At 53.7% G+C, this 21,325-nt stretch overlaps 1 protein-coding gene and 1 long non-coding RNA gene across 9 annotated transcripts in view; one reads left to right on the top strand and one right to left on the bottom strand.

The window, feature by feature from the left end:
- Positions 1-21,325, top strand: part of MBP (myelin basic protein) — a 115,835-nt gene that overhangs the window by 52,240 nt on the left and 42,270 nt on the right. For all 8 annotated transcript variants that reach the window (XM_007126001.4, XM_028480638.2, XM_028480636.2 and 5 more), the window contains one exon: positions 4,075-4,162. In XM_007126001.4, the coding sequence (XP_007126063.2) occupies positions 4,075-4,162 (88 nt within the window). The remainder of the gene's footprint in view (positions 1-4,074; positions 4,163-21,325) is intronic.
- The window catches only part of LOC129391569 (uncharacterized), a 45,822-nt gene continuing 42,350 nt past the window's right edge, over positions 17,854-21,325 (bottom strand). The window contains exon 5 of the long non-coding RNA XR_008615915.1: positions 17,854-18,005. This is a non-coding gene — a long non-coding RNA (uncharacterized lncRNA). The remainder of the gene's footprint in view (positions 18,006-21,325) is intronic.

Here is a 21,325-nt window from a genome sequence, read left to right as displayed (position 1 = left end):
GCACGTGGGATCTTCCCGGACCGGGGCACGAACCCGCGTCCCCTGCATCGGCAGGCGGACTCTCAACCACTGCGCCGCCAGGGAAGCCCGTTTGTAGATTTTTTGATGATGGCCATTCTCACTGGTGTGAGGTGATACCTCATTGTATTTGATCTGCATTTCTCTAATGATGAGTGATGTTGAGCATCTTTTCATGTGTTTGTTGGCAATCTGTAGATCTTCTTTGGAGAAATGTCTGTTTAGGTCTTCGGCCCGTTTTTGGATTGGGTTGTTTGTTTTTGTGCCATTGAGCTGCATGAGCTGCTTGTAAATTTTGGAGATTAGTCCTTTGTCAGTTGCTTCATTTGCAAGTATTCTCTCCCATTCTGAGGGCTGTCTTTTCTTCTTGTTTATGGGCACAGATATTATGAAGAAATCATAACGGCTTGAAATGCACTCAGATACTTACAGTCACCGACACAATTTAAGAATCAGAACGCACTGGGACAAGGACACTCAGGGAGGGTCCAGGTCATAGGCCTGCCTGTCTTGTATGTCTGAGGATTTTATTACATTTTATAATTTACAGGACGCTCTTATTTCTTTATCATGAAAATTCCATTACATTGGACACATCACCTTGATTTTGTTTGTGTTGCTTTGGGACATTTTGCTTATTGAAAATGTGTTATTTATGAGGATTTTAACAAATTTATTTATTTATTTATTATTTTTGGCTGCGTTGGGTCTTCGTTGCTGCGCGCGGGCTTTCTCTAGTTGCAGCGAGCGGGGGCTACTCTTCGTTGCGGTGCGCGGGCTTCCCGTTACGGTGGCTTCTCTTGTTGCGGAGCACGGGCTCTAGGTGTGCGGGCTTCAGCAACTGTGGTACGTGGGCTCAGTAGTCGTGGCCCGCGGGCTCTAGAGCGCAGGCTCAGTAGTGGTGGCCCACGGGCTTAGTTGCTCCGCTGCATGTGGGATCTTCCCAGACCAGGGCTCGAACCCGGGTCCCCTGCATTGGCAGGCGGATTCTTAACCACTGCGCCACCAAGGAAGTCCCAAGGATGTTTTTTATATTCGTGGAATAGCAACAGTATCAGGTCTCAGAAACAAGCTTTGTATTTGGACAAAAATTAGTCAGAAAATTTCCCAGGGCAACATGTACTTTCCACACAGCCTCGTGCCCCATGATGTGGAGGAGAGATGTTTACTCAGCTAGAGGCTTGGTACCGAGAAGGGAGAAGATGGGAGGAGGTGGGGTTTGTGGTTCTGCCTGTATCACTACTCGGGGCTGCATCTGTGGCCGCTTTAACATGCGGATGTTCTGTCGCCTCAGCCCGGAAGGCTGTGTAAGGCGTGGGCGTAAGACGCAAGATGTCTCTTCGCCACGATGCCATTCCAGCCTTTATTTATTTTTTTTTTTTCAAGTTCTGCACAGAAGGTTTATTGGTTCCTCTTGGAAAGGGCCCCCTCCCACCGTCTGTCCAGGAGCTGCCTTTGAAGCCGGTTCTGGGTTCTCCCAGCTCTGGGTCGACCATTTTGTTCCCTGAGCATCTGAGTCCCTGGCAGACGGCGTTCACTCGGGGTTGGCGGGCACCAGATCTCTCTGGAGGAGTGTAAGGACGTGGTTCTCCATCACCTGTTGCACTTTGCTCTGTCCCAGCGCCACGGCGATGTAAGACGCAAGATGTCTCCTCACCGTGATGCCCTTCCGGCCTCAGCAGTGGATATGGGGAAGTTGTGTGACCATGCTGTCAACCTCCACTCACTGAAGGCAAAGTGATTTGCTTTAAAGATCTAGCTTTTCCTCTGAACCTGAAGCGCCATCATCCCTGACACTCCACGTTGTTTCACTAACCACCGAGAAAGAAAACACTGTCAGTTCTAGTTGGAAGATGCTATTGATTTGTAAGGCGCATCCTGATTTTAAAATGTGAAGAAACATATCCACAACGATTTACAATGGCAGCTAAATTGTATTTAATTAATTACTTCTCCAATAAAGCTTATTATTTTGTAGTCAGTGAACGATATGATACTGACACCAGCCTAGAAGGGGGAGATGTGAAACAAACACATACGATAGGAATTTATGACGATGAAAGAATCTACCAAGAAATTCCTTCTCTTCCAAGTTTTACTCTAAAAATAAATAGGTAGACATGAAAAAATATATACATTACACCACCTTTGCCTCTCTCTGCTGAAACAGAAGTTATCTCTTTTAAACTATTCTTAAACAACATAAAATTGAAGTTTTCTCTCCAGCACTCGCTAGATACCAGGCACTGTGCCAGGTTTGGGGCTAGAAAGATTTATCAGGCAAGGTCCCCGTTCTCAAGAAGTTTACAGCGTGGTGGGGAGACACAGCAATAAGCAGACGGGGCGTTTGTGATGGTGTCTGCAGTAGAGACCAGCTCAGATCTATGGCTGGGGGGACAGGAAGTGGGGCTGGGGGCCCGGAAGCCACTGAGGCGGGCATGGGGGCTGGGTGAGGTCAGAGTTCCCAGAGGCTCTGACCTCTGCCTGGACCCCCTCCCACCCCCAGGTCAGGAGGTAGGGTGTGGTCCAGGCAGAGAGATTGGTCTGAAAAGAAAGTGACGCGAAGTAAGCGTGGAGACCAGAGTACGAAGCGGCGGACCTCTTGTGGATCTGGCCAAGTTAGGCACTGTCTTTAAAAGATGATGGTGTGACTCGTTCAACCTCCAGAGATGTATCTTGTACAACGTGGAGTAGGCGAGCAAGGCTTAAGGCAGCACTGGGCATAACTGAAGACGAGGCAGCAGGGTACAGGGTCCTCAGCGGGAGCCTGGTCACCTGGCAAGAGAGATGGAGAGAGGCGCCCGGTCACTGCCGACCAGGGCAGCGTGGGCAGTGCTGCGTGTCCTGGGGCACACGATCTCCAGGACTCCCGCTTAAGTGACAAAGCAAGAAGCAGAGCAGCGCCCAGAGTGTGATGGCATTGACGTAAAGGTAAAAAGGAGGAAGAAGGGAGTGAACTTGTGCAGTGGCTTAACTGTGCCCAGACTGTTTTGGAGGAAGACAGAAGCTGGAAGCACATCCACAGGGGAGGTGGGCGGCCGGGAGGTACCCGGGGATCCTGCCTTTCTCACCATGACCCTCTCAGTGCCCTCTGAATTTGATGTCAAGTGCAAACGTTCCACATGAAAATAATTAAATAGGCTTGATTTAGAGTAGAAACTGAACCGTATCTACTCTGTGCACTTAAAATTTTAAACTCAGGGCTTCCCTGGTGGCGCAGCGGTTGGGGGTCCGCCTGCCGATATAGGGGACGCGGGTTCGTGCCCCGGTCCGGGAGGATCCCACGTGCCGCGGAGCGGCTGGGCCCGTGAGCCGTGGCCGCTGAGCCTGCGCGTCCGGAGCCTGTGCTCCGCAACGGGAGAGGCCACAGCGGTGAGAGGCCCACGTACCGCAAAAAAAAAAAAAAAAAAAAATTTAAACTCAAAAAGCTCCCTGGGGTTCCATAAAAAAGCAGAAGGGAGTCGGGTGGGAAGGGAGTGAAGAAAAAAAGCTCACCTCCGAGGGTGCAGACTCCCAGAGGAACGAGGGCAGAGGTGGGTGGCCCAGCCCAGCCCACGTGGCGCCTGCCGCTCCCCTCAGCTGGCCAGGTGGGCCGAGGACGTTGGCATCATTCCTGCCCCTGCAAGGGGCTCTCCCCCAGGGCTGTCCTGCCCGGCTACCGTTGAGCAAAGTCGGAATACGGCAGAGTCAGGTTTGGTGTCAATTTCATCCCACGCTTCAAACTCACAGCCCCAAACAGCGACCAAGCGGACAGGCTCCTGAAATACATGGGATGACGTTTAGCTCGTTTATTTTAATAACTTCAGTTTCTTTTGTATGAAAGTATATCCACTGGAGCAAGAGAATGCTTGCGCGCTCAGGCAGAGAGGACGAGCGAGAATTCAGAACCCTCCGCAGAAAACACACCCTGAATTGAGATTCCATCTCACACCTTGAAGACAGACATGAAAATGTGGTTATTGGCTCCAAAATGTATCAAGACAAAAACGCATTAAAGCTTCTTGTTGATAAAACACTCTATCTTAAGAAAGGGTTGTTTTGTGTTGTCTTTTCCAGGATGGTGAAACTAACAGAGGAGAATCTGAAAAAAAGAGAAACCTTCGTGACCTGTCCCGGGAGACCTCAGAAGACAATGACGTGTTTGGTAGGTAATATAAAAATTAGAAGATGTGACTTCATATGAGGATCGTGTGCAAACACATTCTTGTTTGGAGACGCTCTTAATTTTTTTAATTACGTGAGTAATCCGTGAATCTGTTCTCGTTATTAGAAATGCAGCCTCTGTAGAAACCCGGAGGCCAAGCCCGCCCCGTCAGCCTCTTGGGAACATCCCTCCGTTCTCCCCGATGGGACTGCCCTGGCCGCCACGGTCGCCGTCCTCATCTTGTTTTTGCTTTTGGTTTTGTTTCGCATGCCTTTTTGTACCCACAGACACCGGAAGTTTCCCAGATTTTCCCTTGCTATATGCTATTTCTCTAGTCATCTACTTGATCAATTGGGTGTGGGCACTGAGAGGCCAAGCAGTTCTGGTAAAAAAAAAAAATAGCTAACAAGGAAGGGAAAGAGTCCCAGAGCCTGGATACGGTGGTGTTTATTTTAACTACGAAGAGTGACTCAGGAGGTGTTGGGAAATGTGTTTTCTGTAAAAGTTTACTTTTTCATCACCCTAGAGATGGAGGTTGCCTCTCACCCCAGGAGTGGACTGAACGGGCAGGTTCCCACCCATTCCCGTGTTAACGCTGTCGGGTCCACGTCTGCCGCGTGACAGCGACGCTGGATTACTTTCCCAGCCTCACAGGCCAAGCTGAAACCCGAGCAGACCTGCCTGTGGGCATCGCTCTTTTCTCCACGTATCCGTATTCCTGGAGTGTGGGGACTGAAAGCCAGATCCTGAGGTCTCATTTATCAAAACGAGAGGGCCCGGTTGTCTAGCTGCTGAGATAAGCCTTAGCCACGGTCAGCCCAGCCTGCAGGTCTGACGCTCCAGGAGCAAGGCCTCCCCACCGTATTCCTGGCCTGGTCTCTGCTTATTTCTGGAGAGGGTTTCTTGATGCTTCCCTTGTCAGGCAGGAAAATCCATCCCAATTTTCTTTGTTCCTGATTTACCTGCTCTTTCTGAAAAATCCTTTCCTTCTCTATAATTCCTTCCTTCTTGAGCAGGGCACGTAATTACAGAAGTACCGCTGCCCACTTTGTCAGTATCATGAGCTTCCGTGAAAATCAACGTAACCCAAAGGCCCAGAGACAAAACACTGCGGATTAGTTAAGTGGAAATCAGACAGGAAGTCAGTACTTGTTACTCTCTCCCGGATTCTGCCTGCTTCGCGATGATTTCCATAGGGACTTTTTGGACCTGAACACAGTCCAGCGCCTCTAGGTAGTGGGGTTTCCACTCCTTAGGGTTAGGGGAAGGAGTAGAGGATGGCATCCTGGCTTGGAGAGTAGCGTGTGGCCTTTGGACTGCAGAGGGAGGCGCGTCTGACTGTCAGTGACTTTAACGCTAAATCTGCCTGTAAACCTCTAAGATAGAGGTGTCTTTAGCCCTGTATTCCAACTACATATGTGTATAAGCACATAAAAGAGAATGACAAAGTAGAAATGTCCATAGTTAGGTTCTATATATGAATAAGAGGAAGTTTTAGAATTTTTTTTTGGCTAAGCTTACTTATTTTTAAAGCAAGCATCATACTTAGCGTTACCCAGGTTTACCACTTTTAGGATTATTCAAAACAACATCAGCCAGTCTTTTACTGTCAGATACACACACACACACACACACACACCACAATTACATTGCCTGTATATATAATACCTGTATGACATAGCATGAAAAAGATCTATAATAAGCCTTTTCCTTAAGTTATAAACATGGTATAATTCCTGAAGAACTTTGAAAGGCAGCCCTCTTTAACCCTCTCAAATGCATACTCAATTTGGAGAATTTTTTTATTATCTGGAGTTGAACGTGAAAGCCAGTGGAAATGTGGAAATGCCGATATTTCAGTCCTGTCACAGTCAGATTTGCCTTTTACCGGGAAGAATAATGCCACAAGCCAGCTTCCGCCTGTCTTGTCTACTGTGACTTTGCGGTGCCTTGAACGCTGAGACGGGCTGGAATATCTGCCGATGGGAGGTCCCGCTCCCGGGCCAAGCTCTCGGCCCAGCAGCGCGATTAGGGAGCAGTTCCCTAATCGTCACCTTCAGGGCACTGCAGCTGGTGCCACTGCTGAGTCGCAGCAGAGGGGAAGCCGACCGCGGGTGAGGGGGGCCCGGGACGCCTCCTGGGCTCCGCTGCTCTGCGCTCTGCCATCCCGAGTCACGCGGACGTGGGCCCCGCAGAGCCGTCGCGCGGCTGCTGTGGAACTTCGTAGTCTCCCGCTCCTAACGCTTTCCTGGGGTCCAGAGCCGCCCCAGTCTAAAGGTGCAGTGATGAGGGGAAAAGAGGCTGAAATAATCTTGGCTGTCCATCTCGACCGTCTGCTTCTGGAGGCAATGCGTACGATCTCCTTTTAAAGGCTGAAGTGTCGTACACGTGTCCCTCGAGGTGAAAGCAGCAGCTCCCACGCACTTCACAGGAAGGTCTTTCCCTGACTAGACAGGAGTTCCCCGGATCTAAGAAGAAACCACGCTTTCATGGCGTTCCCTGAACCGCACGTCCCCGGCAGCCACTTAACGAGGCTCTTCGGGCCCCTGGTCATCATTCCGTCCGTGTGCGGGCAGCTGCGGGGCAGCCCGTCAGCCTCCCCCTCACCCACGTCCTCGGGACACTCGTGCTCAGCGTCTCGGTGGAGGTTGGGAAGGCCAGCCTTGTGAGGGTCCTGCGACGATCCCGGCCGGGCACTCTTCTGGAGAGTCCAGAGGCTCTGTGGCCGGCGCTGACCTGTGCGCTGCCCCCCACACAGGTGCCTGAGTCCCTGGCTCACGTGCCTGACGCACAAGTCGCGCAGCTTAAGCCAGGGGGACTTCCGCCGTGTGTGGTGAACGCCTTACGACTGACTTGGCAACGCGCTTAAGAGTTTTGTTGACTTTTTCGTCCTCTGGGAAAGTTTCACTGAAGGATTTAGGTCTAAGTAATAACTCATTGGAGCGCACTTGCAAATCTCCTCCTGTAATTTCTCCCCTGACTGTGGGGCGTTACCCTTGGAGTTTTGCCTGGTCACCCAAAGAGGAAGGAAACATCTTAGGGCGCCGGGAGCCCTACAAGAACCACGTGCTGTCTGGGCTTTGGGGGAGGGAGGGTGTTTGCGATGGGACGGTTGCTGAGCTTTTTCTGGAACCTCACAGCCACACACACGGCACGAGCTAGCCCTGTCATTTGCAGTCCAGGTAGGAGGGAAGGTGGGCCTTCACCGCCACCCCCCTCCCCCGGAGCTCAAGCAGGGGCTAAAGCAGGGGCAGGTAATTCAGCCGAGGCCAGCAGAAGCTCTAGGTCTCCCTAACTGTACCCACGAAGGAGAGAGGCCTCCAAGAGAGGGCACCCCTGCTCTTGCCAGAGCAGCTGTGGATCCTCCCGGACGCGACCCTTGTCTCAGAAGTCAGAGCAGGGGGTGAGTGCCTGTCGCGTTGGGTGAACGCTAGTGCACCTCCACAGGGTCACAGGATTGTGGGAACGCGGCCGCGCGTCGCGTCAGAGCGCTTGACGCAGCTGAGCCACGTGCGCGTGGCCGGGAAGGGCAAAATCCTGTGAGAATCACTAGTTCACTGCTCAGAGAATGGAGAGACAATTGTCGATGTTTAATGTTTAGGGGGAAAGCATTCTTATTAGAAACACTTGCGTGTAGGTCTAAGTATATAATTATAAAGTATATAATATTATATATTATTAATAATTTTATATTCTTAAGTGGATAGAAGTGTGTGTATATATATATATATATATATATATGTATGCCTATATGTGTGTCTTTACAAGGCTTGAGTTAACTTGCGGTAAGAAAAAGAAACAAAATACAAAAAAACGTAAAGCGGAGATGAAGTAAGGCCGCACGTACATTTGCTGACTGTACAGCGGTGGCTGCGTTGAACTTATTTAACCTGTAGTTTCCCAGCTGCCCGATGGAAAGTGAGACCTCGTCAGCTTTTCCTTTTACACAGGACATAGGCTCCCCCTACCCCCATGATTTAGCTCTGTGGTTTGGGGCAATGTACTCCCTCATCTTTCTGTGCCTTGGTTTCCCCACCAGCACGTAGGGGTGATAACAGAGCTGCCCGTGAGAAATAAGCGAGCTGACACCTGTGTGTCACTCCCGTCTGCCACGGTGACAGCTGTTGTTATCTGACAGATGCCTACGTGTGCCCCTCGAAGGAAGCAAAGCTGTAGTTAACACACTGTCAGAATTGTTTCCTGTTTAAATTTTTAATCACAGATGATCACGTGGTCGTCACGGGCCTCAAGGTGTTTTTATGGCATGTTGGTGATTCGTTTCATATGCAAATTGAAATAAACTGAATAATGAGCTTCCGTGCAGCTCGGAGCCCATTCGAGGCTCGTGTCTCTACTTGTGACCTGGCGTATCGTTCCCGTCACACCCCGAGGCAGCTCGGCCTCCAGGGAGGTGAAGTGGGTGCCCCTCGTGATGCGTGCTGCGGAGGACCTGTGAGGACGTGTGTGGCCTGAGGTCATGCTCGGCCAAGTTTGGAAGATACTCTGCCACAGACAGATCTTTTCCCTGAGGACTTTCATGTAGCGTTAAAAAAAAAAAAAAAAAAAAAAAAAGTTGCATTTTTTGTTTGTTTGCTTGTTTCCAAGAACCTTCCACAAGGAAATCTTTTTGAGATGCTATTTTAGGTAATATTTTATTTAATATATTCTGATCATTGGATTAAGTTACAAAATCAGTAAATAGCAGTCATTACTGATGTAAAATTCTATCTCGACTCAGTAAGGAACGTAGGCGAGGGACCCACTCTGCCCTGCCCTGCGGACTCCTGTGTAACTGTCCCTCCCCAGATATAATCAGTGCCCTTCAGAAATGATCATTGCACAGCCTTTTTTCCTGAGAATATCTGATGGTAGCCTTAATGTATTGCTAATTGCGATCCAGCTGTTGCCTGAGGTCTTCTATTCTTATCTAGACAAGTGATAGAATCGATACTGTATAAGGGCGTCTTTGGGGTGGATAAAAATCATAGACTCAAAACCACAAGTTGAGACCTTGAAGGAGTATTAGAGTCCCTCTTGTCCACCCGGTCATTGTGTCGATGAGGGTCTGACTGCCAGGACAGTTAAGACAGAGGCCTGGGGACACAGAGGCAAGGTTGCCGCCCAGGGTCCCTGGCCCTGCTCTGAGCCCCACCAGGAAAACAGTGGCGTGTCCTGGGTGGTCCTTGGGGAACAGAGACGCCTCTCATTTGACAGATAGGTTAAAACAGTGAACCTTCGGGACACGTTATTGCTTCTGTGCGCACGTGGGTGAAAATGAATGATGCTTTGTGTCCTTCAAGTACGCATTTGCCTGTTTGCGCGGCCTGGTTGTGGTTCCCGGGCAGCCCTCTGGGGGCGCGCTCTTCCTGCTCTCAGCGTGTGTGTTTCTGGCCGCAGCGCCCCTGCTCCCGGAGGTGCTCAGGGGATGCTCCCGTGGTGTGTTCGCGGCCGGCGGACCGTCGGCTCTACCCGGCAGCCTCTACCACGGCAGGAGCTGCTGGACGGATGTCTTGGCCCCTAGGGTTATCCTGTTTCTTGAGGGAGGCCGTATCATCTAGTAGCTGGGAGTGTGGACCCAGACCTCCGGGCCGGCTCCTCAGCCTTCCTTTCTGTGCTTCCGGTGCCCCTGTGTGGGTGGGGGTCCCAGTCGCGCTGAGCTCCGGGCTGTCTTGAGGGAGCATCGGAGCTAAACAGTCCAGGGAGCGGCGGGGCAGGTGGGCGGGGCAGGTGCAGAGCCGGGGCGGGCGGCGTGGCGTTGCCCTCGGCCCCTGCATCGCGGCCGGCCGGGCGCGGAGGGTGCCTGCCGGAATGCTGCCTCCTCCCAAGGGCGCGGCCTCTCGGGCGAAGCCCCCGGTGACCTTCGCTAGTCCACATACGTATATGGTGTTCGATTGTACATACCATGTTTAAATTAAATGTGCGTACCTGCGTGCTGGTTTCCTCTTTTTCTGGATTTTCTGCTCTGAGCCTCGTTTTCCTGAAGAGGAAATAGATCATCAGAGGGAAACGGCAGAAGAGAAGGGCCCAGCGAAAACTTACCGATGTCTCAGGAATCGGAGCGCTAACGTCTCCTGGCCCCTCTCCCACGAGGACGCGATGGGGTGTGTTGCCAGTGTGGTGCTCTGGTCCCCCGCGTCCCAGCACCTGAACAAGCTCGCCTCACTCGCTGAGCCGGCACCTACCGCGTCGTGTGGTCCGAGCCACCATCAGGGCTCACCTGGATTCCTTGAGGAGCCCCGGCTTCCGTCCTGACTGCTGCCCGCGCACCTGCCTGTCTGTTCTCAACGACCCTGCTCAGAGCCCTCCCGCCCTCCCCGCGGGCCGGCACCCCTCTGAGCACCCCTCACACCCTCCCGTGTCTCCTTCCCAGCCTGCTCGCTGGTCCTGGAGCGCAGGGCCTCTGCACGGGCTGTACCCCCCTCCTGGGATGCTGCAGCCAAATGACCAGCCCATTAGAAGAGAGCTGCATTGGGACAGTTGGGCTGTGCCGGCCTCCCAAACGAGCTCCCAGGCCTCAGAGCTCCATGTCATAACTTCGCCCGTGTCCCGGCCCAGCGAGGACAGGCAGGAGGCCCCCTGTCAGCAGTGACTCGGAGGCCCGGGCTGCTTCCATTTGTGGGGCGGGGAGCCAGAGGCACGTCCCCTGAGGGGGACAGCGTCCATCACATCCGCTGAGGTTCCATGGGCCAGAAGTGGTCACGGGGCCCCATCGCATGACCCAGTCTGGCTGCCAGAGACCGAGAGGAGGGGAGTGGAGGCGGCCTCGGCTCCACCACCTGCTGCGGCTCTCGAACGGGTGTCTGCAGCTCGTGTGTTGTCTGCCCCCCGACTGCCCCGATCCAAGGCCCCCGTAGGAGCTGGTCGGCACCTGCCGATGACGGAGGGGTGGGTGCGACGCCACCTCCCCCTGCAGCCCGTCCCCTCCTCTCACTGAGACACCTTTGCAAACTGCTGGTTTTCGCCAGAAGTGCCCCCCAGATCGTGTGACCTCCGGCCTGAGCTCTGCTTCCTGAGGAGTTCTGCCTCTGGGCCACTGCTGAGCGAGAGGTGCACGGAAGAGGGCCAGGCGGCGGGGAGGCCCGGGGTCCAGGTGGCTGCCTGGTGTCTCCTGGGACGGCCGAGCATGTCCCCCGGGGACCCGCAGCGCCAAGACCGGCATGAGCGCTGTGGTCCGGGAGGGGGGGAGGCTCCCAGCGCACGGCGAGCTGGGAGGGCATCAGCCGGCGCCGGCGACCGGAGCCGCAGAGGCCGCCGCTGGCTGTCCAGGCGCTCCCCCACTGGTCCCGGCCTTCAGAATATGGAATGTGCTGCTGAGAAGTCACTTGAGGCCAGCAGAGTCACAATAGGGCAGCAGAGCCATTTCCAGAACAAAAGGGGAATACAGGCCGTAGGGTGGCACAGGCTGCAGCTGTGATGGGCTCGGCCAGCAGAAGGGTGCCGTGCCCCAGCCGGGACCCGGGGACTCGGGACCCCCGCGGCCCCGCCCGTGGGCCCTCGCCCTCTCCCACCGCCACGGGCGGGCCTGCTGGGTCTTGGGTCCCCAGCTCGAAAGCACCCATATCGGCTGCCATCAGGAAAAGTGACTGTTTCCAGTCTCCACCTCAAGCCAGCCTGAGTTGGTAACGTGGCCCTGGGAGCTGGCGTGTGGCCGGGGCGCTGTCGCCTCCGAGTCCCCGGCCAGTGGCCCCGGCAAACCCGAGGACAGTCCGCCTCGAGGGCGGAGCAGGTCGAGGGCACCTTTCCCAGCCGGACCCTCCTCCTCCCCCTTTGGCCAGTTCAGGAGATGGCCGTGGCCTTGCTTGTACTTATTCCAACGGGGGAGGGGCGCCTGCGTCCTTCACGAAGCTTTGAAGGGTGAGCCTCACCTTCCCTCGTTCCCACCAAGGCCATTACTGTGAACACCGTCTAACTGAAGAAAAAAGGTCTTCCGAAAGGCGCGTGAGGCATCTTGCCGCGCTGTGGTCCTACGGGCGCTGCAGGCCGAACGCGAGCCGCTCCCTCACCTCCCCCAGCCCTTCCCCATGGAACCAAACCCGGCCCTGCCCCGTCCACAGCCGCATGGCTGAGTCCTGCTGGCCACGTGCGGTCTGCCCCGGGATGTTGGGTGTGACGGATCAGGAGGGCTGTCACTGGCCGTCACCGCTCACCTCTGTCTCCCAGGGGTGAGGGGACCGTGGTGGCCGTCCTGCCCCTCGGCACCTGAAGGGTGAAGGGGAAATCGGCCCTGGGTTCGGCCCAGGCTCCGTGTCCTGTGTCATCCTCCCTGTATGAGTCCACACCTGTTCCTGCAGGTGACCTAGCCGTACCCGAGCTGGGGCGACACTGGCAGATGGGCTTGTACAATAGACCCTGGATATGACTCCGTTTGGCAGCTTTCGTGTTGTCATTAGAGAGGTGACAGGCAACCAGAGGTGTTCCTGTCATTCCCCAGCAAGTGAACTCTAGGTAAACTGGTGTGATTTAGGCCCATGAATATTGGCATGTTTTGTTAGTAGACTGTCTGCATCCTGGCCGTTTTTATTTCAAGGCTACGATATAATCATTTCCCAAGTTATATACAACTTACATAAGCAGGTACCCCCTCTGCCTTCATTCCTGTCTCTCTAACGGCCAGGACCCTACCGGATGGTTGAATTTTATACCCTACCTTAATGAACTTGAAAATTGCCTCTAGCTGAACTTGTGTATTTAAGCTGCTTCCAAAACTCGTGTCTTAATGTTTCCTTTCTCTCTCTGGAATCTTTGCTAAGAACCAAGGACACTGTGGCCCAGGGTTATAAGCGGAGGTGCCGTAACTGGAAGGCAACTCTGTAGCAGCATCCGATTTGCCGCAGGTGGGGGCCAGGGTGACGGGAGCCTTGCCTCCGGGTGACAGATAACCTGTGATGCTGCGCTAGCACAGCAGCTGCCCGCGTGCTTTGCGCTCCCTAGGGCCGGCCTTGTGAACGGTCTGTCTTTCTGGAAAGCGAGTGCAGCTCCAGCCACAGAGAAACGCGTCCTCTCCTTCCCGTGCACACACTCCCTGTCTCACGCTCACGCGCACACACACACTCACACACGCACACGGGAAGGCAGGACCGGAGGGAGGGAGGGAGGGAGGGAGGGAGGCGGGGGCGGGGGCGGGGGCGGTCCCACGTCCGAGCCCCGGGGTGGGCGCGCTGCTCGGCCGCAGGCTCGCCGGGTGGGGACCACGCATCTTCGCTTGCGCGGGAGGAAGGTCGGGACAGCTGCGCCCAGCTGGGTGTCGCTGGCAGAATCTTCCTGGCAGGTTCCTCGCGGGCAGTTGTTTGCTTGTAACTAAAGATGAGCGGGCTGTGTACCTTCAGGAGGAGCCGGGGAGCCGTCTCCCGAGGCCGGGCTTCAGGGAGTGGGACGTGTAGCATCACCGTGCTTGCTGAGATGCCTGAAAGGACGGGGGGCGCCTTCCGGGGGGACTTGGAGATCCCGCCAGTGCATCTCTCTTGGGCCGCGGTTTCCGGTCCTGGTTCCTCTGGTGCCCGGGGGTCTGCCTCGCGCTTTCGGGGCTGCTGTCCAGTCCTCAAGGCCGTTCTCACTCACCTTCAGGGACCTTGAACTAAAGAAGTGAACCCCTCCGAGGATGAGGGAGGGGTGGGGCGCCAGGCTGCGGGCAGCAGGAGGACAAAAAGGGACGTTTCAAGACCAGGGCAGGGAGGGAGGGAGGCATGGGTCTGACTCTGAGCCTCGGGGTCAAAGGTGGCCCCAGGCCCCTGGGCAGTGAAGGCTGTGACCCGACCCCAGGGGCACTTGGGGTTCCATACTTGCTCTTTAAAGGATTAGGCGCCTGGAACGATCAGCTGCTCTCTGACTCACTCATAGAGACATTCCTTGAAATACGGTACAGAACTGGCATACGCTCTTCCTGCGCTGGGATTTCTAAGCCATTCAAATAGGAGCATTTATTCAGAAGTAGCTGGGAGGTGTATGTGCAGCCGGGTTCCAGGACCAAGACAGCTGCCTCCGAACGCAGACTGATACTCGGCAAAGCTCAGAGAGGGGACAGGGTGCAAGCTGACGTGTAAAAAATAAAGAGAACGCTATCGTTGTGCTTCAGAAAGCCAGGGTCTTCAAAATTATAAAATACTATCTAGCGTTTTCAAATCTCTTTTATTTTTGCAACCGCTTCTCTCTTCGGTGCAATGCTTGAGGCAGGAGAGGAGTCTTCTGTCCCAGGTCCATGTCAGTGAGCAACTCCCAAGCCTGGAGGTATCTCCCTGGGACAGTAGTGCCTTGGGGACGTGTAACTTCCGGAGGCCAAGAGAGGCGCTGGAAGATGGAGACACCGCTGCTCGTCAAAGTCTGTCCCTTGTGTCGTTGCTGCTGTTGCTCCACTAAAGAACGTCAACAAGGACAAACCCTGCCCTTAGCAAGAGGGCAAAACAGCACTCGTTTCCATGGCTACACAAGAGAGCGCCCTTTGGTCGCTAGTTAACCAGGGACGGTAACTCTAACACATCCCAGGCCCCGCTGAGCCACCTCAGATGGTCTTTCCTCTAAACGTGCAGGAACGTCAAGAGACAGAAAGTAAAACCAGCCTTTGCTTTGTTGGGGTTTGAACAGATACCAGACTATTAAACCCTCCATCTCCGTAATGCATAGCACAGGGATTGTTTTCTTGTTTTGAAATCAGAATTACTCATTCCACAGATACTTACTGAGCCATTTCTATGTGCCAGGCGTGGTCTCAGTGCGGGGGTGCGGCGGTGAGCAAAACGGAAAACCCTGCCCTCGCGGACATGACTCTCGACCTGGGTTCGGATCCTGACTCTACTGCTTAGTACATAAACGTGTGGGTTTTGTTTTGACCTCGCTGACCCTCGGTGTTTACAGCTGTAAAATGGGGATTGTGATGCCTGTGATGTAGCGGCGGGGGGCGGGCGCAGGGGGTCCAGTAGAGACAAGTGCCAGTAAAAGACCTCACACGAGAGTCTGTAAGGATGAAACTCACTCTCCCTCCTTTCCGTCTTCTTCCGCTTGGCGTGGAGCCTCTGTGTCTCACCCACGCTTCCTGAGCCACGAATCAAAGCTGCTGAGGATTCTGTCCCTGTCTTTCCTTTACTGATGTGTCAGCCCCCGACTGGGGACCGTGGAGGCAGGACACACAAGGGGCTCTTCCAGGTGAGCGATGCTGTGAGACCAGAGAGCGTCGAGCGAACCTTGCATCCGCTTCTTAGGCAAGTAGCGCGTCCCCCCAGGGGAGGTGACATGCGTGGAAGGGCCCCTGGTCCACGTGAAGAGTCAAAGGGGCTTAAAGAGAGAAGAGGCACCTGTGACCCTTAAATCTATAGCTCTGCGCTTTGCGGCTGGCATATTTCGTACTGGCATCGCTTAACGGTCACGTGTTAAGAAAATTAATTTTGGACTTCTAGCTTTTCAGTTCGTTGTTTTCATCGGCACTATAATTGCAGTTTTCGCACAGAATTTTCCTCTGAAGAGCGACAGACCGAATTCCTCTATGGCATGTCGTATATACATTATTCATTGAGATGTTCTGATAGATATGTAATCGTCAGAGATACATTAATTCTCTGGCATTTGGCATTAAGTATGAAACGTCTCTTTGCTTCTCCCAACTGCCTTAAGAATATGATTGAATACATCCCCTTGCATCTTCTGATTTCTTTTCTGTTTGGTTGAAGAGCTCTGTTGAAGCAACAAATGAGTACAATGAAGCCTTCCTTAATTGCTTTTATTTTGAGGTATAATTTACGTGCCATCAGGTTCACCCGTTTTAAGTGTAGAGGTGAATGGTTTTTAGTGTTTTCAGAGAGTCCTGCGGCCCTCACTGGAATCTAACTTTAGAACATTTTTTCACCTAAATAAGAAAACTCGTCCCATTATCGGTCCTTCTCTGCCCTCCAGCGCACCCCCTCGGCCCCCAGCGGCCACGGACCCGCGCTCTGTCCGTGGGTGTGCGGCCTCCACGCGTGGCGGGTGGCCTTCGGTGGCTGGCTGCTTTCACCGAGCGCCGCATTCTCGAGGTCCATCCACGCTGTGCGGTGTGTGTGTGTCAGTGCTTCCTTCCTTCCTACGGTGGTCCGTGTCTTGCTTGTCCACCCATCGACTGCCGGCCGTTGGCGTTGCTTCCACATCCTGGCCGCTGCGAGTGGTGCCACCAGGAACCTGGGGCTCGGGGCTTCCGGGGGCAGACGCCTGCCCGGCTGGCATTATTTTGTCTGTTACGTTGAGCTCCGGAGGGCAGGGCTGTTTGCTTAGACCTTCAGTTTTATGTCTGTCCTTTGCATTTGGGTGTTTAGTAAACACCCCCCCAACCCCCCCCCTCGAGCTGAAATCCATCCGAGCGCCTGATTCACTTAATCCGTGACGCAGTCAGGCTTGCTGGTGGCTGAGGCATGGGGGACCCCTGGCATTTCGCTGCGTCGGAGATTTCTTTTCCTGCCTCTGCAGACCGTTGCGGTCTGGATTAGCAGTCAAACCGGAGTCCACTGAGCCACCTTGAAAGTTCATGTCCCCAAGCCCGTACTTACCTGCACTGAAGCAACCCTCCCCCGACTCCCATCTTCCAGGAGCTGCCTCTCCCTAAACTGAAGGAAAGGTGGGAATTCTAAAGAGAGGCCCCGAGCCTGGAAGGAACCCCAGAACAAGACCGACGGTCACTGGAGTCTCGGCTTCCCCCGGGGAGCGCGTGGAGGGTCGGCCTGCCCCGGCCGCTCCGCCCGGCCTCCCGGTACACGGGGGCCCGTGGCTTTTAGGGAGAGCTCAGAGGCCAGGGTTTGACAGGATGACCCTCCAGGCCCAGCACGTGTCCTCTGACCCCCATCCTGAGCCTTTTCCTCAGGATGCAGGACGTTTGCAGAGCAGGACGCACTCGAAGTTGGGGAGAAAGGGGGGCGGTGGTCTAAAGCGCTCTAGCAGAGCCGGCTGTTTGGCTTGTGCAGAGGTACGTCTCCATCTCTGCGAATGTTCCCGAGGGGCCGTCGTGCCAGCCTCGCCAGCAGACATCTCTGACGCTCCTAAGACACGAAGGGACCCTGGGTTTCCACATTACCGCTGAATAAAAGTGTGATATTTAACAGATACACACAGACACTGTTATCTATAGTTAACCTGCCGTGTGGTCCAGCAATTTGAATGTGTAGATCAGTAAGTATTTTGTACGTCCAGTCAACAGCTTACGTCAGTGAAACGCTCTCCCTCCCGTGTGTCCCCGACACAGACGTCAGATCTGCTCACAGGCTGGCCACTGACCCATGCTTCGGCTCTGCAGCTGAATGTTTCCCATGGCGCCTTCCTGCCCCGTGTGCTCTGAGAAATGCTCCCTCACACAACCAGTGTGTGGTCGCTTTCGTGTCTCACAGTCGCGTGGGAGGCGTGGTTCTCCTTCCTGTGTGTCGCCTACTTGCCATTATTCAAGCAATCTCACTACCAAGGAGCACTTTTTCTAATAGAAAGAAAAAGAGGTGAGATTCATAAGTAATTTTTTAACTTAGGAAGTGTCTTTGCTACAGGAGATGGAGCGTTCTGAAAAGTGTGGGATTTTGTGGTTGTTTATCGCCAATGATCCCAGCCCTTGGGGGTAACACTCTAACCTGCGGCGGTTTGCAGACCTGACCCCGCGCCGGGGGTCGCCGGTCATGGTGCAGGCGCTTTCTGTTAGGAAACCTGTCATTTAAATGTCTCTGCTGGGCGGCTGTCCTCAAGCACTCATGCTGATTCGTAATCAGTGTTGCATTATCCGTGGTCTGTGATATTTACGTGGAGATTAGGGAGGCCAGGGCAGTGCCCTCTGTCCATTTGCTGTTCTCAAAGGCTGCTTTGTTACTATCTGTCATCCGCCTTCTCCAGCCAACGCAATGTTCCTTTTCTAATGGGAAAGAATAGGCAGATTAACTCCAGACACATGACCTGATTACTTAGAAAGCAAACCTCAGTCATAATATATCAAGATCATATTCATCCATTGATCCATCTCTCCGGAGGTATCCTGTTGCAAAGGGCAGTCTTTAACCATGGGAGTGCCTGCACACGCACGCGCGCACACGCACACGCACGCACACGCGCGCACACGCACGCACACGCACACACACAAGACGACAACCACCAAAAAGCCCTACAACCATCCTAACCATTGTTGTTAAGGAAACAGATATTTCCATTTCCTAGAAGTAAATTTATTGAAAAAGAAAAAAATCACAATTGTTTTTAACAAATGTTTTTCTTCTCCTTTTTAACTTGATTTTAGCGTTACAGATCTGGTTTTGTCTATTCACACAGCACATAATCCCTGGGTGCCCTAAGGCGTAAAGGACCAAGGAGCCCCTCGGTGGGCACAGTCTGCTGCAGACCGGGTGGGAAGGTGGGCACAGCCCGGCGGTGCGGAGGCCACCGGCCAGGGACAGTCCTTGAGCAGGGCCCGGCCTCTATGGAGGCTCCAGGCGGCCTGGGGGACGTGGCCGCTGAGCCGCCCCTAGAATGTCAGAGCAGCGCGGCCGTTACCGCGTGTCCCCGCGGAGCTGCCTGGGGCCAGGAGGCCGTGCGGGGTCCCTGGGCCCAGGGCTGGGCGGCAGGGCTGCAGGGCAGCGGGCGGAGCTGACGCTTGGAAAGCAGTCAAAGGGGAGTTTGCCCGCAGGGCGAGTTTCGCCTCCGGCCCGTCAGCGGTGGGCAGGCACCGGGGGTCCCGAGCACGGCGGACGGTGCCTCTGTCCTCGAGGCTCTGAGAGGACAGCCCTCGGGGGGCAGCACGTCCGAGACGGGGCTCGCAGGCGTGGGGGGGCTGGGACGGCCGGGTGGGCCCCGGCCCCCCCACTTGCCTCTCCAGACGTTTCCCCGGGTCGTGGCCAAGCCCCCGTGCTCTCAGGCCACGCAGAACCACCGTCCGGGACCTTCCCTCCCTCCCTGCCTCCTTCAGCTGCCCCCCTGCTGGTCGGCGTGGCCTCGGCCCAGCCCAGCGTCCACGGGGCCCAGGGGGAGACACCTTGTCCCGAGGAGGTCACGGGCGGGTCGCCAACGTTAAGACCCTGAAACCCTCCGTCACCTCGACTTGAAACTGGGTGGAATAGCAAGTACAGTTGGCATGTAAAGGTCGGCCCGGCTGCCAGCGCCCAGGGAGGGGATTCGCATCCTGAAGCAGGCGGGGTCGGCCTGGCCACGGGGGCGGAGCGGAAGAGCAGCAGAGTCAGAGATTCAGCAATACGGACGCACCTGATGCGAGCGGGCTGCCGCGACGGCAGCAGGAGTTGGGGGTCAGCAAAGGTCAGGTGGAGTGGCTGAGATCCGGCTCCGGATCTGGGAGCCCTTGGAAGCTGGGCTGGCTGACCTGTGAGATTCCCGCCCCAAATGTCTGGGCGTCAGGGTGGCACACGTTAACACGGGCTTTAGACACATGTGGATAGATCCGCCTCCGCGGGACCGACATCCCTTCTCGCTCCGCTCTGGGTGCTCTTGGAAAGCCCTGGGATGAACTAATACCCCTCACACACAATGCACAGAGCATTCGCGGGGATTAAAAGCTTTATCCCCAAGCAACCACCTTCTAAGTGATTCTAACCACTTTCACGCCCTGACACGTGTAGACCTTCAGGCCAGAAGGGACTTTGCAACCTGCTCCAGCCCTGCTGTGAGCGGTGCTGGCCTTGAGTGATCACAGGTGAGCAAGGCAGCGACACCGCCTCAGTGCCCAGGACCTGCTCCAGCACCTGGCAGGTTACACTGTGCAATTGTATCCTTCACATTCCTCAAACCAGGGTCCCTCGGAAATAAACCAGGACCTGTAGCAAATGATGCCAGATTGTCTCTGGGATAAAAATGTAAAATGTTACAGTGAGACTCAAGGAGATCAAATTTTCTTCAACTTTGGAGAACTTTGTAATACTCACACATCCATGTATATGTGTACGGATTTATTTTCATGATGTGGAAATGCTGACTTTCTACGTTTGATAGTTTCCTTATGAAATTATCTAATTATTCAAGGTTCATGCAACAAAACATAAAAATAGATTATTAGAGGCACCCATTGTGTTTAAGTTAGAATTTTCATAAATCAATCTTTTAAAGTGTCTACTTCTACTGCATGAGAAGATAGGGAATATTTTCCATTTCTTCAGTCGGATACCTTATAAAATATAAATGGTGTCTGATTATATGATCGTGATAAATGGTCTCAAAACGATTTCTAAAAAAGAAAATAAACCAAAAAAAAGCATGAAAATATTAGCATGCGCTTGACTAAAGCAATATATATCTGGGAACAGTTAAAACAGCAGATAAAGAGAGTTTACCTGAGAACATTTTTATAATTGATATCTTGGAATGTTTCCTTTATTTCCATTTATCTAATTGTTGCATTACCTTTTCTTAAGCTGAAAAATCATGTTTTACTGCCTGAGGTTTTTTTTTAAGTATTTCACTGAATATTTCTTCACTTACAGAGTTTTCAAGTTATTTTTATCCTTAAAAAAGAGCAGTAGCTGACACTAGCTGGTACTGGACTGGCACTGCGTGGGCACTTTCTCAGTGCTGGGAGGCCGCTTGTGAAAAGCAGACATTGTGTGAAGCGCCCCCATCTCTGCCGCTAGACATTTGACACCATTGTTCCTGCGGCTTCCAGGGACAGACAGTGCTGCAGGACAGATCTGCAACTGTGCCCAAGGAAAGATCTAAAAATAACGTTCTCATTTACTAAAACGATAGCAAATGTATCGATTATTTTTTGCATTGTGAGCCACGGACTGTGCCGTCCCCTCAGCTCCTAGAGGCCAGTCTCCAGACCCTGCGCGTGGTCCTTCCGTTTCTAAAAACAGCAGCACGCTCCCCACCCTCTCATACCTGGATGACAGTCTCCCTGACTACCAGCAGGAGAAAACTGTGCCTTCCAGAGGCTCCTGTGGTTGATGAAACAGTCCCAGAGAGTCTCCCTTTTGCCATAAGACATAACATGATCACAAGTGATACCTCATCATATTCACAGGTTCCACACACTGAGAGAAGAGGGGATTGTACAAGGGGTGAGGATTATTGGGACCCATTCTTACAGTTCTGCCTACACAGGCATGAAATGAATATTGAATGGATGGATGGGTGGGTGAATGGATGGATGGATGGATGGATGGATGGATGGTTGGTTGGATTGATGGATGGGTGGGTGGGTGGGTGGATGGATGGATGGATGGATGGATGGTTGGT

The sequence above is a fragment of the Physeter macrocephalus genome, chromosome 19, assembly GCF_002837175.3.
Source record: "Physeter macrocephalus isolate SW-GA chromosome 19, ASM283717v5, whole genome shotgun sequence".
NCBI classification, from domain to species: Eukaryota; Metazoa; Chordata; class Mammalia; order Artiodactyla; family Physeteridae; genus Physeter; species Physeter macrocephalus.
The sequence above is the reverse complement of the archived record's forward strand: the minus strand, read 5'-3'. Positions and strand labels throughout refer to the sequence as shown.